This window comes from Macrosteles quadrilineatus, unplaced genomic scaffold (genome assembly GCF_028750875.1).
Source record: "Macrosteles quadrilineatus isolate MER2022 unplaced genomic scaffold, UCM_ALF_1.0 Scaffold_9__3_contigs__length_116548681, whole genome shotgun sequence".
Classification (NCBI taxonomy): domain Eukaryota; kingdom Metazoa; phylum Arthropoda; class Insecta; order Hemiptera; family Cicadellidae; genus Macrosteles; species Macrosteles quadrilineatus.
Genome location: NW_026542602.1, coordinates 97,383,888 through 97,402,885, shown reverse-complemented (window position 1 = coordinate 97,402,885; position 18,998 = coordinate 97,383,888). Strand labels below are relative to the sequence as shown.

At 33.7% G+C, this 18,998-nt stretch overlaps 1 protein-coding gene across 2 annotated transcripts; it reads right to left on the bottom strand.

Annotated features, from left to right (window-relative positions):
- Positions 1 to 906: 906 nt before the first annotated feature.
- Positions 907 to 18,734, bottom strand: LOC129003864 (spindle and kinetochore-associated protein 1-like). Of its 2 annotated transcripts, none has more exons than XM_054432191.1 (6): positions 18,693 to 18,734; positions 15,651 to 15,839; positions 13,527 to 13,637; positions 5,500 to 5,690; positions 3,480 to 3,652; positions 907 to 1,512 (listed from the first exon to the last, which is right to left on the bottom strand). In XM_054432191.1, the coding sequence occupies exons 1-6, from the start codon at positions 18,705 to 18,707 to the stop codon at positions 1,361 to 1,363; spliced, it is 831 nt and encodes a 276-aa protein (XP_054288166.1). In that variant the 5' UTR covers positions 18,708 to 18,734; the 3' UTR covers positions 907 to 1,360. The 2 variants fall into 2 exon arrangements, with proteins under 2 accessions (XP_054288166.1, XP_054288167.1); XM_054432192.1 differs by lacking the exon at positions 18,693 to 18,734 and adding an exon at positions 17,983 to 18,176.
- Positions 18,735 to 18,998: the final 264 nt, after the last annotated feature.

Here is an 18,998-nt window from a genome sequence, read left to right as displayed (position 1 = left end):
AAATGTTTATATAAGTAAATGTATATTGTCAACAGGATTAATATTTGTGACTTTGATTATTCTAAACGGACTATGGAATTATGTTATTTAGGTAACCTATGAAAGGTGTAAAAGATTAAAGTAATGTTAACTAATTATGAATATCTTTAACTGAATCAAATGTATCTACTTGTTTGAGGGGGCGGACTCAGGGTCCTGGTACATCAACCAATGGGAGATCGATATTATAATCAAAACCGGTATTGTTCTGACTAGTTTAAAATATCAAAATTTAACTACATACAGTACATTCCTGACTAGCCACGATTGATCATGCTGCTGCAAATTAACCACGATCCCAAAAAATGTAAGATTAAAAAAATATATTAATGCAAATTAAATGTACCTTATACAGTGACGGCCAATGTTTAGTGAGAGGAGGCCCATCATCTCGCGGGGAGACAAAAGACGTTTACTTCACCTACGATCAATAAATTGTGTTTTTGTTTTCGTTATAACTAGGTCTAAACAATAACTTAGGCTATCCAATAGGCTATTATATTTGTTTATTTGTTTTTATTCAAACTAAGTGTGAAACAAAGTTTTAAGATAGTACATTGTTTTAAAATTTTTTACTATTACCTAAACGAATATTAGAGATTAATTACAAATTCAAAGTTGATGAAAAATATTTTCCAGACATTTTAGGGTCACATTAGCATTAACCATGATTTCATTTATCCACAACCACTCAGCCACTCATTATAATGTATAATTGAGAGGCTACTGTAAAAGTTTAAAAATGTTTGGATCTTATGTCTAAATAAGTAATTATTACTTATCCAAAGCTGAGGAGGAAGGCAAAGAAAATCTGAATAATAAGTATTATTTAAACAGTTATATTTTATTTTAAATTTTTCAGTACTAAAATATTTGTAGCCCAACGAATGTCATAAGCTAACTTACATCTACTTAACATCATAAAAAAGACAGAGTTACAACTTATTTTAAACACAACCTTTAGTTCTGTTTCCATTCAAACAATCTTAGTGTTTAGCGACCAGGTGGAGCCAGGAACATGTTACATGTTTTATTTGAATGGACTCGTAACACATTTTTTATCCCATGTAAGGATATGTCAGCTGTTGGACTTAAAAACTGCTTTTACACATTTCCCCACAAATGTTAGGACACGTTTAGTGAAAACGCACTCTCACAACAAACCCTAAGCACAGAGTTCATCTCATTTAAATAATATCTACAAACATTATCAGTGAATATTCCATACAATTAAACAATAATATAAACACTTAAGATAAAATAGGGCTGTACAAACTGTTACATTGGGTTCTAGCTTGACAAATGAATCTTCCCTCAAGAATCAAATGAGACTGTAAATGACGACCTTTTTATTTGCTCTTGTCTGGCGAAGCCTGTTGCAGTGTCGCAAGATCTGGATCATTTTATCTGTCACTTTATCTATTTTCTGATTGCCAAAGTTGAGCAAATCCTCTGTTGTGAAGAAAGCTTTACCTGTAATAAGAGTTAGATGATTACCAAAGAAGCTTGGGCAGATTTTTAGTGACGAATAATTCCACTTATTATTCCAGCTATAACTGTCAGCAATAGACTCCTCTAATGTTACGAGTTATGACTTTGCATTGGAAATACCCTGATTCATCAATTTGATCAATTAAATTATCTTAATCCCTGCATCTGGCAAATATTGACTAGTCGCTAAAACTATTTCCTTCACTGGCAAACGACTCGTCACTAGTCGTTTTGAGAATCAATTTTTTTAACTTCTAAGTTTCAACAGAAAGCGTCACTGTATTATACATTGCTTTGTTTTACATAATTTTACACAGGAAATTTAGCTACTGTGATGTAACTATATTTTGAAACTTAAGAATAAAAACGTAGTATGACGCAACTGTGTCTTTAGCGCGGTGTGACGTAAAATTCACTCTTTTACATACAAAGATACAAATAATAACGAATATGACTTTTTCATGTTAAGAACCATTTTATAAAAGCTTTCTATATCTTGGATTTCTAAAAAAGAAATCTTTTGTATTCTTCCCAAGCCTCTACTTTATTAATTTTTATTCTTACAAGTTAACAGTTCTACAAAATGTTTTTGGTATCTGTCAATGGTTTAAGTGTTCCTTGTAATGTCCTAAAAAAGAAAATATATAATAGTATACTTTTGTATGGTAGAACACAATTTATACATCTCTCTAAGTAACCTATGTACATACAGCAAAAAATGGCCTGCTAGTACAGACATTAAATATTTTGAAGCTGCCAGATGCAGGGTTAACAGAGAAATGTTATTTCTAAAGTGAGAAACTGGTCTAATCAAGTTCCAAGCTATAGAATAGACCAAAATCTGATTTCAAGTTTTCACAACTCACAGAGCATTGGATTTGTTTTAAACACTAGAATAAAATGTCATGAAGTTGAATCAGCAAGCTCACACCACACTATTAATTAAAAAAATGACTTATGTCCTGACCATTGCCATTCTAAAGGCAAGCGAAACTCAAGTTATAATCTCTGAAAAAAATTAAGGGATAGACAAGTCTTGAAATTTTGGGAAATTTTAAAGCTCTTTCTACGAGACAGGTTTTTTTATCAAAAATTATTTTGAGAGGAAATAAAATAAATCAAAAACTCCTGCAGAAAGTCAATGCAATTCCCGCAATACAAGAGCGTGTTGTAGTTGCGTTTTGTTTGGGAAGGCGATCTTATGTAATTAATTCTTTACATGTAAATATTACTTTAATTGTTTTATCATTTGAGAAGTTTTGTTAAGCAGTTTGAGGCATGTTTTACTACTGTAAACATAGCCAAAACAAGTAAGTATTTTATACTAATTAATCTTGCTTTTATTTTATGATTTATTTTATTTTAGGATAAGTTTAACTCTATCCTAACTGATATCACCATCTTCCATGTTGTATAAGCGTTATTTTTAATAAGTTAGACGTAATTTAATTAGGCCTAATATAAAAATTGTTATACTGATGTTTTTCAATAAAAGATTTTTAATATTCCTGCCTAACTTATTATTATTATTTTTGTACCTATTCAAACAGCCATCTAACAATGTTACAAAATCATGTAAAAATGTTGAAAGTGCATTTCCTGTTATGTATGAGAATTGAGAAGGGAAATCCAGTCTCGATCTCGTCTCGAAATGTTATGAGAAATACAAAATCTTGTCTCAAACTAAAATCCAATCTCGTCCATCCCTAAAAAGATTGCAACTGAATTTCGATTTAGAGTACAAAAGTTTGGATACAGTGTTATGATAGGAATGTGAGGTAAGAACAAGTAAATTTACAGGTCTCTTGGAAGTCAAAAATACGATTCGTTGAAAATTCAAGGTCTCACTTCACTATAAAACAACTTGTTTTCCTAAATAATAATAATTTAAAAATGATATTAAATACTAAATAACTATAAATCTTTTGAATGTGTATTGGCATAATCACCTATCATGCCAAACTCCTGTTCCTGAGATTTCCATTCCGAATAATGTACTAAGTCTTTTCTTTTGACCTCTTTTCTTTTGAGAAGAGCTATGGAATACTTCTGCTTCAATACAGAATTCACTATACTGATAAAAGAGTTAACATTTTCACAAGTCAGTCTTCCCTTCATGTACCTGAAAAATAAAATTTTGAATTAGATTATTTAAATCAGATTTAGAGGTTGGTTTAGGAGGGATCAAGTTCACATAGGTCACAGAAAAGTATGTCTCATTAATCACTTTCTGATTAAGTCTTACTATTTAAGAGGAGAAATTTCTGAGTTAAGTGAAAATTTGTTTGTGCATCCGTATGTCCAGGGGCTTAAATTTTATCAGTTAAGCTATCCAAACTCAATCCCTTTCCAGACCAACTCCTTATCAGCTAAATTGCTTTTCCTGAGAAAATATGTTATATTACATTTTATTAGTATGGTAACTTAATTATGATACAGAACTGCCTGTTACATAACAGTCCATGCTCAATGATTTCAAGGCTAGATTTAAAAAATGTACATTACTATTTTATGTTTAAGTTTTGTTCCAATAACCTTGAAGAATCATTTAAAGAAATCTAAATGTAACATCCTTTGCAAGTATGTTATTGAAGCACCGTTTTCAATTTTTCTATGTTTAAATTGTGAAATAACTGAAGTCAACAATAGATTTTTTTTGTGTTTTAACGCTATTGCCTTTTTTTAAGAAACAAACTCTTTCCACCAAGGTTTTTGCCTATATTGTTGAACTTGTGTTTTTGTTTGGTTTTGTGTCTATTCATTGGCATTTTTTAATGTATTGAAAGGGAACAGTCCAAACTCTGGTCTGTTACTAGATAACGTTGACTTTTTTGTAAGATAGCATTAATAATTTTTAATGGACAGTCCAAATCGTACCAGAGTCCAGAATGGATTCCTGATTGGAATCGAACCAGCAATCTTCAGATTAGAAGGTGAGAATTGTAAATACTTAGCAAGAATACAACTTAAGTAAGTGCAAGGTTGTTTTGTTTAATTAGCAGTCGATCATCACTAGCAACTGTTACCGATAGACTCCTCTAACAATACGACTTTACATTGGAAACTTTGTTTATATCCCGATCACAGTGGTGATCACTGTGTCACAGTACAGTAATTTCTTGGGAGATTATCATGATGTTACCACAAACACAGGAGATAGGTAATCACAATTTTTCCGCGGTTGTGTAAAATGTTGTGTAAAAAACAAAGAGTTATTGTTGGACAGACTACTGGCCATCCAAACAGCAAAGGCCCCCAATGGGAAATTTTATAGGAGCTGTGCAAAAAAACCACGGCTACTACACCTGACTCCTTAATCGGATAGGGCAGACTAAAAATAGTTTTACTAAATAAAAAATTAAATCCAAAAATCAAGGTCAGTCGGGTCCAGTTTAAAAATTAAATACAGTTGAACCCCTCAAATCCGACCTCAGAATAACCGACTCCTCGGGATATCCGACCTAGTGTCAATAACCCTGAGCACGATCGGTTGACCGAAAGGGCAATCGCAAATATTGCCGTAATTGCAGCAGACGATCACCTCTGCGGCCAATAATGGGTGTTGCCTCCGTCGTGGGAGACAATTACCAAAGTTGTGGAGACGCTCACTGGTGCTGCTGCCATCGTGGAAGAATATTATCGAAGTCTCGAAGACTGCAAGTTACACTCACGGGTGTTGCAGCGGTCACAGGAGATGATTACTGATGTTGCAGAGATCGCAAGTTACGCTCAAAAGTGTTGTTGCGGTCGCTGGAGACGATTACCGATGTCACGGAGACTGCACGTTATGCTCCTCCCGATATCAGACCTTTTGGCTGTTCCGACCATGGCCCGGTCCTGTCATGGTCGGATATGAGGGGTTCTACTGTATCTAACTTTTTCAGGATCAAAAAACCGACTTCTGACCAATACATACCTTTTACCCATCTATATATAACTACACAATCAGAAACAAAATAGGGAACTTACGCTGGAACAGAATTCATTTCGTTGGAATGAAGCATTCTAATACAAGGTATTTGAACTTCCATGGACACAGGTGGACGACTACTGCCATTGTGTCCTGGAGGTGGCATTGGGCTATCCAGGATCCCATTGTACCATGTAGCTGGACAAGGAGATACTTCCAGACCATTCGCCGACTGCTCCACCCTCAAGGACTGAAAAAGTTATTTGGTTTAAACTTAAAGCATTTTTGTTAAATTTAAATCTTAAACTTTCAAACACTTTTTTCAACTTTCAAAATTAGAAAATAGATGTGTACAATTAAAAAAATTCTTCTTGAGTTATTAAAATACATAAAATATAACAAACTAGAGAACCCGTGCGGCTCAATGAGCAGCATAGTATGAAACATAACCCCGAGGAAAACGTTATGCTTAAATATTCGAGTATGTTAATTCTAGTTACATCTTAGAGTTGTTTAAACACTTGTTAGAAACTAATTTTAAATATCTCTATTTGCATTGCGTCGTCAAGGTTCACCTAGACATTATTTTTGCTCTCAGTTTTAACTGATAACTTCTAATGAATGCTAAACGATCTGCTTCAATTTGAGCTAACATGTTGCAACAAAGTTTTTCCAGCATTGAGAGAGAATTGAAGAAAACTGTTGCCTAGACATTCCCCAATCAAACGAATTTTCTCCGTAGAGAATCCTAAAAAGTGGAGTGATATCAACCATTTAATATGCTCAATTTTTTACCCACAAACTCTGGCTTATCAACTGGAAAGCCATAATCTGCTTTGAATAGGCTAAAGCAGCAACACCATTGATAGTTTGCTAACATATTTTAACGTGTTGTGTGTCAGTCACAGTATATACTCCGCATCAGAACGTTCTCACGTTGTTCAGTGGGGTTTCTCTTAATACCTGTCCCAAAGTTTTGAAAGTATGGATTCATTTGTCGAAATAGGTTGGATAACTTTTGTAGCTATAGGATTTGGATAGCAATTTTCATTTTCTCTTTTTGAATGGCGTATATTATTTGCCTCTCCTGAATCATAATACCCCCGCCGCAGCAAACCTGCAGACTTAGCGAATTTCCATTTGCCTGATTGGATTTAAACTAAAATGTCTCCTTAAAAATATCACATTTATTCCCTATTGAAACAGAATTAGTTTAATGAGTACTTAGGTTTGATGCAACAGGGAGGGTAAAAACGTTTTTTTTTATGTAAAATGTTAAAGGTACTGTGGTTTAGTAAGAAATTAATGTATTTTCCAAATTTGATCAAAATATGTTCATAAACAAGCGATCTATAACAGTTGACTAATTTTCCATAAGAATAACATGGGAAATTTAAAATTAAAATTTTTTTGAATTTTCTCCGTAACAATTAGGCGCATAATAACGCTTCAATATACTAAATTATTTGTTTTTTTAAGCTCTACAAAATGGTTTAATAAGAAATAATTGTGAAATTTTGTGTTTTTAGGGTCAAAAATGGGAAAAACCTATTTTTACCCCATAAAACCCCCCATAAACTCCTGTTCCCATAGTCCGATCATGCTGGTTCGCAAACTCATTCAAGTTTATCCCGCCTTACACCTTCAAACCAAATTTTATCAAAATTGGACAAAAATTACTCAAGTTATCGTGCGGATGGACACACACACACACATCTATATATAGATATATAAAAATTTTAACTAATGGTGTTTTTGGCCTCTGGGGACATCAAAATGAAAAAGTAAATCGGTTACGGGCCTAGGTCTTACCATGAGACCTACAGTATTGGATAACAATTTTTAAGACATACTTAGGGTTGACTTATTTATACTATGTGCAATGCTAATCATTGATACGTTCAATTCTTCTGTAAGAAGATGACAGATTTATTAAATATACATAGTAAAATACTAGGATGTTCAAATTATTTTTTAAAGCAATCTTTGTAATCTTCGATTTGTTTTAGAGCAATATAATTTGTTTTAATTAACAGCTGGTTAAATATAAAGTATGGAACTATGAGGTAATTTTATTTTTTTCATTGATTATAGGAAATAAGTAAGATTAGTAGAGATAATTAGAATACAGTTTAAACCACAGTTTTAACCAAAATTAATTAAACCACAGTACAAATGGAGGCTCTTTACACGAGTCTTAATAAAAAAGGATAAATGCAAATTATTTTACTGCTCCACTTTTCAAAGAAAAGATTAGAAAAATAACAATGTTTACATGTTTTAATTCTTCATGGTAGCTTTTTGTTTACAATTAATGTTTGTCTGCTTTAACTTTGTTTGGATTAGGCCCGGAAATATCGATGTCATAAAAAGAAGATCAAGAATAATCAGGAATCGCGATTTTAAATTACCACCACAACCTCAGCCGGGTTTTAAACAAAGATAAACAGATGTATGACATTGATTGAACACAACGTCAACATTGACCTAGGATACTGCAATTAGAAAAACCATCCTTTCATGAAATCGTGTTCAGTTGTGGTGCCTATATCAGCGCCCCCAAACGAAAATATCACTTTTATTTCAACTATGAATATATTGTAGTTTAAATTAACTAATAAGGGAAATTATGATGTACATTTATTCAATGAGGGTGGGTAATTATCAAGGATAGAACTGATAACGGTATGGATAATAAACATTGACAATTACGTCATTAGCTTTACTAGCGTGTTTACTTTTTATATTCCTGCTACATGTAACCAGTTCTTTTTTTCAAATGAATGTTCTTTTAACCAAACAGCTGTTTCAAAACAAACTGTTATTGTTTTTACTTTTCTTTGTTTACGCTTATTTATTTAGCAATTAATGCAGTGAAATTGATATAAAGGATAGGTGTGACTATTAGTTTTGATGTTAGGACACCAAAGATAAATTATGTGTACTGTGAATTTTATTGGATACTATCGTTTAATTTTAGGTCGTTTCTATTCAGAACTCCTTGAAATTGTGTATAGTATTGTATTGTGGTGATAATAATTATGGAAGAGGCAGGTGTGCTATGGAAGGTGGTGTCGTTGACTATGTCTATACACTTCTCAATTGACTATTACTCTCTCTACTGTAGGCTACTTATAATCAGTGTATGTCTGTGCGAATCGGCTGCAAATCTCACTTCAATGCTTTTCACATCGTAAAAATTGCAGAATTGCAGTTTTATTGTAAAATTATTGGATTTAAAATGCATATCATATAGGCCTATGATGAAATAAAAACATATTTGGCCACACAACATTTGTTTACAAGATGATTTTTCATATTAAAACTGCAAGAAACTTTGTCTTTATATGTGTAAACTAGCTGATCTAAATTGTACACGGTTCTGACTACTGAATTCCCGTACGTAGGACGGGCTGACACCTCGTTTTTATAAAATTGGGTTAATTTATTTGTTTCTTATCATACTATTATTATTTTATATAATATACTAGCAGAGTACCCGTCCTTCGTACGGGGTTGGCATATAAGTATAAAATGCTTATTGCAGTTATGGGTGAGGACATGGTTTAAGAAAGTTTGGATCTTTTGTTCTACCACTGCCCCTGACCCATAGAAAAAAGTAAAGGTCTCATTGTGTACCACAGCTTTTTGTGGCTAGTTGTTTCAAATTAGCTGTTGTCATAAATGCAAAAAAATAATAGTGCTGCACCCTGTAGGTAACCTTAAATCCTGTTAAAGTTATTTAATATCATAGAGTTAACTTGTGCAGTTGAAACAGCTGGCAAAATTCTTTAATTCATTTGGATATATTTTTATCAAATTTGGCAAATTTATTTATTCTATACTAAGCTAACAGTATTTTCCTAAAATCACCCCTCGTATCCCTCCCTGTAGCTAGATACTCGTTAAACCTAATTTTATTGAATTAGATTTAGTTGAAAATAGGCTGCAGGTGTGCTGCGGCGGGGGTATTAGGGAATTGCAATTGATGTAGAAAGAAGACTTTGTGGTAGTACATGATCTACATGATCTAAGTTTAGATACTAAAAAAATCAATCCCGTCGGTCCCAATTAGTAGCGTCGGTCACTTAAAAATTTGACTGGCGCTACTGCAACCAGCGCTGCTATTCGTATTCGCTAGCAGCTATACCCGTGCCTTGCAATGGGGTCAGTATGCAAAAGAGTTAATGCTGGTTCTTTGAAAATGCCAAATGGTTTCACTTAGAAACAAAATTGAACTGTATTGGCCTACTTAACTTGATAATAGTAATAGGTCTAGTACTTGTTTGTTAACTTATACTGTGAATACTTATTTAGGCTACCTAGGATACAAAATCAATGATATATTTCAAGGTATAATAAAAGAACCTGTTTAAGGGGGGAGTTCAAATAAAAAGGGAAAATCTTTATTTACAAACCAATTTTACTCATACTACACCTTAAGGTGAAGTTATATAAAACATACAGAAAAAACTGGAAAAATGTTTTTTCCACTACCCAAGGGTGGGGGGGGGGGATTTTTTGTGTATTGCAAGGGTTTGCGAGAACATAAATTTCTCAAGTTTTAAAAGTGATACAGGGTTGTGTTTTTTTTTTTTTTTATCTGTTCCTGAGAGTAATACCTACAATCTCTAGCATGGGTTTAAGGAAATTATATAAAATAAAATTACAGTAAATTTTTAAATTTTGAAATATTTTTTTCCCCAAAATAACTGGTAAAAACTATTTTTTTTAATATTTTAATGACATTATTTTTACAAATCCATGCAAGAGATTTTAGATCTTGTCAAACTGAACAAAATAAAAAAAAATTTCATCCTTCTATCTAGTATAGAACTTGAGATATTTATGTTCCCATGCGAAAAAAGTAAACTTTTGAAAAACGACCGAATACCAAAACACGGTGCTTTTAGTGATTGACAAAGTGCAACTTCAAAGTATTTTTTTATGAGAAGAAAAAATCGTATAAGGTTGTTTTTAACTGTTTTATGTTCAGAATTTAATATATAATAAAAAAATAAAAAATTGTAAACATTCATATTTTGGCCATTTTTGGCAACGACCGAATACCAAAACACGGCGCTTTTAGTGATTGACAAAGTGCTACTTCAAAGTATTTTTTTTATGAGAAAAAAAAATCGTATAAGGTTGGTTTTAACTGTTTTATGTTCAGAATGTAATATATAGGTAATAAAAAAAATAAAAAAATAAGAAATTGTAAAAATTCATATTTTGGCCATTTTTGGCGTGAACTCCCCCCTGGTTTGGACTGTAAACGAATGGCTATCACAATAGTTCCAAACCTGTCAATAGTGTAGTTTTCTAACATATTTTAGGGAAATGACAATCAGGCAAATGGAAATTCGCTAGTCTATAGGTTGGCTGCAGCAGGGATATTAAATTACTGTTTACACAAAAATAAATCTAAAACATAATTCTCATACAACTCAGGATAAGGGCCTAGGTTGATAAAGCAATGATTGTAGAATCTTAATTATTTCCTTTATCCATGAATTAGGCCTATTTCTTTTTCAATGAAATATTCACTGTAAAATATTATTACAGCATATCACAAATATTAGAACAGACTCAGTATAATAGCTGTCAATGATAATAGATTATAAAAATAAACAAATTATGTAACTGAAAGAATCCTATTATAATGAAATGACATTAGCGTATGGTTTGACAGCCTCCATTTAAGTAATGTTAAATAATGTCTATACTATTATTTTAAATATGATCCTTACCCTCTCTGTTCTAATATTCATGCAGTATTTAAATGAATGTTTGAACCAGCTGTATGGAATTGTGAAATCAAAATTAATTTGACAGTTAGTACTGCTTGTTTACATTTTTAAACTTTGTAGGTTTGTTCTTTGTTGTCATGGATACCATCAATCAAAATTTACTTTGAAATCTCTCACCTCCGATTTTTGAAAGCCCACGGGGCAGAGCCCTAGGCCAATATTGAAGCGGGAATAGTTCTATATGTATCCTCGGAACTGTAGCTTCATGTGTGTGCAATTTGAGCCCAATAGGTTCAGTAGTTTTTGAGATTAGCTCATACAAACACACACACACACACACACAGACACCACCTCTTCTTTATAATAGTATAGAAGATTACCCCCCTGTAGCAGCAAACCTAGGTACCAGTTAAATCTAATGTTATTTAAATAGGTTTGTGAAAATCAAATCAAGCAAATGGAAATTCGCTTAGTCTGCAGGTTTGCTGAGGTGGGGGTATTTTTATTCATACTTTCATTTATTTTCTATTAATAGCAAATAAACTGCCATACTCTATGAATCAATACGGTGTTTGCTTTAAACAACTATATTGTGGAATTGAAAAAGAACACAATTTTTATACGTCTTTGGAAAATTTATTTATTTTGATGGTCTGTATTTTGACCATTATTTACGCTACATACTTGCTGTTGGGCTTAAACTGTCACCAATTTATTCATCTTTAATGTAATAGTATAACATTTTCTGTAAAATCAACGGTTCGCAAGATTGAGTGAAAAACAATAGGAATTGCCATATTTTTGCTATTTCGTTAACAAGTGGCGCGCCCTGCGGCGAGCGGCAGTATCTCGAGGTGGATAACTTGGATTTTATGCTATGGGCCCAATACTAACATTTCCAAACATCAGAACTACCCGACCTTTTGCACAGCAACCCCATATTTTCTGACAGATTTACTGGACTATAATCTTACTACTTGAACTTATCAACTCATTTATTATTATGGTTTCTACTAAATGTTTTGAAATATCTCGATCTGTCAGTGTCATAAGAATTTCTTGCATACATTCATTTGATCTGACATTAGGCAAGTTTATTTTACCACCGTGACAACACTATGTGCTTCATATATTTTTTCACTTCCAAAGTAAATTGCATAGCAGAACTGGCAAATATTATTCATCTCACCAAGTGAATGTGTATATGGATGTGTATATGTGTTGGACCAGGCCTCTCTTTCTCTACTCTCCTTATACGCATAGGATACCTTATTATTAATTGTCTCTTCCTCCCGTTTTCAATATTTCTTCTTTGAACTTCAGTCATTTTCCGTTCTTCCAACAAAACTGATTAACTGTTTAACTTGGTCTTAACCTACTGAATATTAAAACAGTAATATTTACTCCCAAAAAGCTAATGAGTTTCTTTTTATAAACAGCTGTTTTTTGTTTTTAAATTTGTTTTATGTATTTCTTATGGGGAAAACACGACCTTTGAGAGGGTCTCACGACCTTCAGAGTGGAAATTTTAAAGTTCTAAAACCTTATTGCATAAATACATATTGAGACGAATCTTTTGACATCTTAAACGTTGAAATTGGTCCACAAATAAGGGAGGAGTTGTGTTAACAAAATACGGCTTCACGTATTATATATATAGAATAGATAGATAGATATTATCACAAGTAGTGTATTGAAAAACACTTTTATTATAGATCTTAGTATTTTAAGCTCTCCAACACATGAGCTAAATGAAACAAATATGCACACTTTAAAGGAAAATATATTAAACAAAATTGTTTGCCTTATAAAACTCTGACTCCGGACATGATGAGAGAAGGAGCCTGATAAAAAATTGTTATCCAATAAAACAATGCAACGTCTTGGCATACAAACATCAGCAGAAACAAACCTTAACCTTTCATTAAGAGCAGCATTAACTTTTCTGCAAGGAGTGTGGTCTGTCAAACCAGTTCCACATCTATATGGTTCGATCCAGGTGTATTTTTGAACGCAAGAAATGCAATAGGCCTAGTTTCAGATCTGCAATGTAATTTTTAGCAACGACAGATGAAAAAGACTTTCTTCACAAAATCACAAGTACGCAACCAAATGAACCAGGCATTAAACTTGGGTAATGAGCTTTTTATTCATTTACAAGAGGACAAAACTATTTTAATATCTTACTGTACTATTTTCCTTGTCTTATCTTAATATTATGACATAGATCACTCAAGGGTGCCAAAGTTATGGTACAATAATATTCAAGATCTAACTTAATAATGTAAAAAAAAATGTACTAGGGCCTATGTAAACTAAGACTGTCGTATACTAACCTGCTGATCATTCTTCTTAGGTGTTGAACTATTGAAAGATTGGTTTGTAAAGGCCTTGTCATTTATCCTTTCAGCTTGATTTGCCAAATTCTCAAACTTGTATGCCAGATCCTGTGAAGAACATCAAAACAATTTAATCTAATACAAACCCATCTCTACTTGGAATAGTCTAGGGTAATGCCTAAACATAATTTATGACGAAACTGTTATATTTGGCTCTGAACTTTGCAGACTAGTTAAGATGTTAAATACCAGTTTTAAAAACCAAATTATTTACAACAGTATGAGATGATTTACTGGAGTTTTTACGATGTAAGGCCTAATTCACAAGTTTTTTAACAAGGCAAGCAGCGATTAAATAGCAAGGGGCAAGTAGAAATAATTCCAGTCCAGATGCCTCTGCATAGGCGGCATTAGTTAAATAACCGTTTGTTTCATTGACACCTATCCTCTACAAGAGCCCCTGATCATCGGGATTTATAAATAAATGATCCTGACTGGTGAACCAGCTTAACTTAGTTAGTAACAAAGCTACATAGATCATCTCACAACATTCTACACTGATCCTTCACTAATATTTGGGTTAAAATACGCACCTAGGTGGCGTCAGGAGGATTAAACATTAAGAAGAGGGCACGCGAATAGGAATACACATGTTGCGGTGCAGCCAGCTTTAGCAGAACACTAGAGGGGCACGCTGAAAGCCGTAGAGTGGCAAAAAGCCTCGGCTATAACATGGGAGAGATAGGGAAAAACGTGATGCGCGCTGTTTCGAATTAAAATTGCCGCTGAACTAAAACACCTGTGTTATTCTCCGATGGCATTCTTAAAGTAAATTCCTATCGAACGGTGTCAACTATTTCTATAAAAACTATTATTTATTATTTATTATTGAAGATCAAAGTTTAAAGAATTGGCCTGGTCTTTGAACATATGATTACTTTAATTACGTTTTTTTTTTTAATATGATGTATCCATACAAATTAACAATTTATTCGTGTTCCTTGAATGAAATGAAAAATCATTTATTTACAAAGGCAAAGTTAGGGCCACATGGCACTTTCTTACACTTAACCTGTACTTTAAAACATAATGTAAATATTTTAACAGAATTAGCTTATACAAAAAAACAATACAGAAATCATCCTTATATATAATACGTGAAGGTGATTTCTACAAAACACTACTCCTCCGTTAATAATGGACGAATATTTAAAAACGACGTAGCACAACGCAGCAAGAGGAGGGGGGCGGGAGAGTACCGCTGCCTCCCCCCCTCCCCAGTACGCTGGCTTCACAAAACTACAGCGTGTCCTCTCCTTAATGTTTAAAGGCCCGTTTTGCCAGAAGCGTCTCGTGCGTCTATTGCTCAGCAATTATCGCTCCGCGTCGATCGATGCCCACTGCTTTGCATGTTTTAGATTAGTCTATTTTGCCAGAAGCGTCAATCGCTACAGCCGCCAGCGTCTGACGCCACTGAGGACCACTGCTATTGGAGCAGACGGAGACGCAGTCGCTAGGGATTATTACTGGAATAAGCACGTGTTTAGTTGTTGACTTTTGTTTCCTTAAATAAGTTGTGTTTCCAAGTTTAGTGACATGTCACAATCAAAGTGGGGATTCAATAGTGAAGACGATGAAAAACTGAAAACTAGATGAAACTTGGTCTCATCAGAGCGTAGGCAATTTCAATTTACAATTTAAAATATCCGTCTTCAGGTCTCTTTAAAAACATAGTACGCACTTCTTCCCTAGGTTTGCACAACATTTCTAATATCTCTTCATCGTCTGATTCCTCAGCTAACAAATACTTTACTAATTGCTTTTTACAACTCATTTTCAGAAACACTACTTTCGCCTCCAAAGTAAACCACTCACTGTTCAAATAATCGCAAGGAACAGACGATTCTGGCAAAATAGGCCCGAGCGATTGACGCTGAGCGATTATCGCTCTAGCGATCATCGCTGAGCGTCAGACGCACCAGACGCTTCTGGCAAAACGGGCATCAATACTTCTAGGGTGGCATCCCCATCTCAAATAATTGATAATCCATCATTTGACAATAGCAAGTTTAGGTTATTGTGTTTTGAGGTAGGTAGGATTGATTCGATGTGCTTACTTACATCCATTTCTACATAAATTTCTTTTTTTCTTGCTAAAATTGTTTTAATTTTGTCCAGTGTTAGTTGAGACTTGTTGATACATCTTCTAATGTCTATAATGTGTTGTTCTACCAATGGATTGTCAGAAACTTTTGCAACTTCTAGTGCATCTATGAGAATCTTGGATCTGTTTAGTTGAAAGGCCAAAACCTAAAGAAAAAAGGTATTGATTAATGAACACAATTTTTCACCGATTGTAGGCCTATGGATCACAAGAACATTATTAACAACAAAGGTGCCAAGTTGACTCAGCTCACGTATTCACGTTTCCTCCTTCTTTCTGAACCTCACCTCTAAAAATAGCAAGACAAAATCATCGTTTTAAGACCTCACGCCATATTACAAAATAGGCTGTGATTAATTAAGCTAAATCTGATTTAAAAATGGAAATCTGAACCAATCTTTACAGGAATTGATGGAAGAGTAAAATAGCTTATCGCATTTCATAAAAATGTCCACACAGCCAAACAAGATAGGCTATTTTAACATGATTTGAACAATTTCAGGCTATAGGCCTACAGGTGTACAGTTCTGCAGAAACCAACAATATAGGTAGCCTACTGGTATCGGAGGAAATTTTGGTTCAAGAGCCTGCACATATAGGTATATAGGCCGTACCGTATTGAACATAATTTTCATCAGGCCTAACTTACTGGTAATATTAAGTGTATTTAGGTATTGAATATGAACATTTTCAGCCATGAGGTCTTACTAATCTGATCCAAACTAACCTATACCATATCGTAGGTTCTTTGCGGAGCTGCAACCGGCCACATTTCACATTCAATTAAATTGAAATTGAGACCTTTAGCTAAGTAGGCCTAGGCTATATTAAGGTCTGATATTATCTCCAAGCTGGCCAGAGGGCATAAATAGAGAAACAAAGCAAGAAACCAATTCCAGAACTTGCAGCAAGTGATAAGATAAGTTAGCCATATTACAGGATTTCACCGGAAATAAAGTTAAATGGATTTTTACGTTTCTAAATTTAGCAAAAGAAGATTTAGGTATAAGTGAGATATCTCCTCTTTTTAACGATCTACTGAAATTCTAAAATAAATATACAGTAACTTCTAGGCCTAACTTAAGTTCAATAACAGCATTTTTAGAATCAAATAAATGTTTGTTTGTTCAAAAATATTGTTAACTTATGTAATGACTGAAAAACGCAACTCTCGTAGACCTACTCTCTACTACGGGTAGTGTTTTTTTAAGTTATTCCTTGGTTTCACTTTGGCTAGCAGTATCTTGAGTTTAAGTTGTAGTTTGATTCACAGTTCCCATTCCTACAATTCACACCTGTTGGCCAGTCCAAAGATAACTTATCCGAGCGTTCACTAACGGAGCCAAGTCTAGCAGATAGAGAACGTTTTATTAACGTTAACTTAAGTTATTTGTTGTTTTAGTGAGATGTAAGATGAAACATATACTTACTTTTGCATGTACGATATTTGAATATTGACTTAACTTAAGTACCTACCTACCTAACTTAACTTATAGGTAGGCCTATCCAGTTTTGCTAGCGCGTTAATTTTTATCCAATAACATAGTGGAAAATCTGGCTGCACTTAACTTGATTCTACACTCATTCGATTGTTTTTTTTTTTCGATTCAATATTTTCATTCGATATATCGTTTGGTTAGTTGGGTTAGGTTAACCTTACCTAACTAACCAAACGATATATCGAATGAAGCAATCGATTAATCGATATATCGATCGATATTTTCATTCGAATGAGTGTAGGACGTCAAGTAAAGTGCAGCCGAAAATCTTCTCTTTTTTTAAACAGTACTAGGTAAGTTAGCTAGCCTATATGACAACCCTTGCTCTAAGTTATACCATTCTATAGGCCTACTTTGCTTCACAAGTTGCAGTACAAGAGATCTTTGTGTGAATTTTAAAAACACAATTTCACTGTTTGAAACTAACTTACTGTAAACGGCTAACTTTAGTGCCAAGCTAGACTAGGCCTACCGGTAGTTATAAAAATAAACCATCACATAACAAATTTACATACTGTAGTGGGGACCTGAACCTTACTATATTGAACATACTAAGGTAGGCCTAACTTAAAAATGTTAAATCAGAATGACTGTCAATCTCAAACTAGGCCTTGGCCTATTTTCTGTAGGCTACGAGAAAGGGCAGTGGTCGCCCTAAGACTAGGCCTACAGTTATAAATAATGATCTACAGGAAATTCACTAAAAACGTAAATAATACTAAATTAAAATTAATAAACATAGGCCTACTAGGTCTAAATTATAAAATTAAACAGTAGGGCATTGAACTACCTGATCCATTTCATAAATAAAAGCGGTTGTCGAAGTGTAGAAGAAACGATTGAGGTAAACTTATGGACTAAAACGCTCTCTTTAAAATCAAACCAACACACAACTGAATCAAAATTAGGTGTTCTAATGTTAAAAATTATGCAGAAAGTTACTGGTAATTAATATAGCATAATGCTGAGAAAAGCAAACATCGACATGAGACAGTTTTAATTTTGTTTGAATGAAATGGAAAAAAACAAATGAAAATTCGCGGTTATTTCAATCTTGTCTGCCTTCTGCTGTCTGTACTGTAACTGTAGGTCTTCTTACTGTAAATTACATGTAGCTATGTAGTACTCTGTTTTTGTCCTCATGATTTTCTACATAAATTAATTGGTCTTAGTCTTTTAAGTGGTTATTTGATGGTAAGAATTAATACTTTGTTACTTTGACTATTTCGGGACTTTTCTCGCTCCAAAACCATAAGAACTCCATGTGAGGACGGCTGGCAGGTTATCCAGTCGGTGCGGAAGCTAACCTAAGTATATTAAGAGTGGAAAGGGTTCAGTAGTTTACTACTTAAGGAGCAAACTAAGTAAGTAAGAAAGTAAATAACACAAGACTAGATCCACGGTCCACTCTCCCAGTTCCTCAAGGATGATCCACCACCTCCATTTACGCCTTCGTCGTCGGCGCCCTGGGACAATGCCAACTGGGGAACTTTCACCCACCTTATGAAGAACCATAGATGAAATCTATGGAAGAGCACAACATTGGTTCCTACAAACAGCAAACGATATGTTGACATAAGTACTACCATAGATAAAACATAGTCCCTTGATGCTACCAATTTTCTTTTGAAGAAAACATGGACATTGTGATCATAGAGTAAAAACCTCCAAGGCGAAATAAAACTGGTACTGCAAAGACTTAATCTCTGTTTCCATAAAATTCAAGTGATTAAAAAAGAATATGATGACATCCAAGAAACACTTACTAAAACTCTCATTTTGGAGGATTCAATAATAATAATAATA

What these genes read in the sequence shown, in the direction of transcription:
- LOC129003864 (XM_054432191.1), bottom strand. An exon ending in GAAATGAATTCTGTTCCAGC is followed by an intron (nt 3,653 to 5,499) that starts GTAAGTTCCCTA and finishes TTTATTTTTCAG; the next exon opens with GTACATGAAGGGAAGACTGA. An exon ending in ACAGGAGTTTGGCATGATAG is followed by an intron (nt 1,513 to 3,479) that starts GTGATTATGCCA and finishes CTCTTATTACAG; the next exon opens with GTAAAGCTTTCTTCACAACA.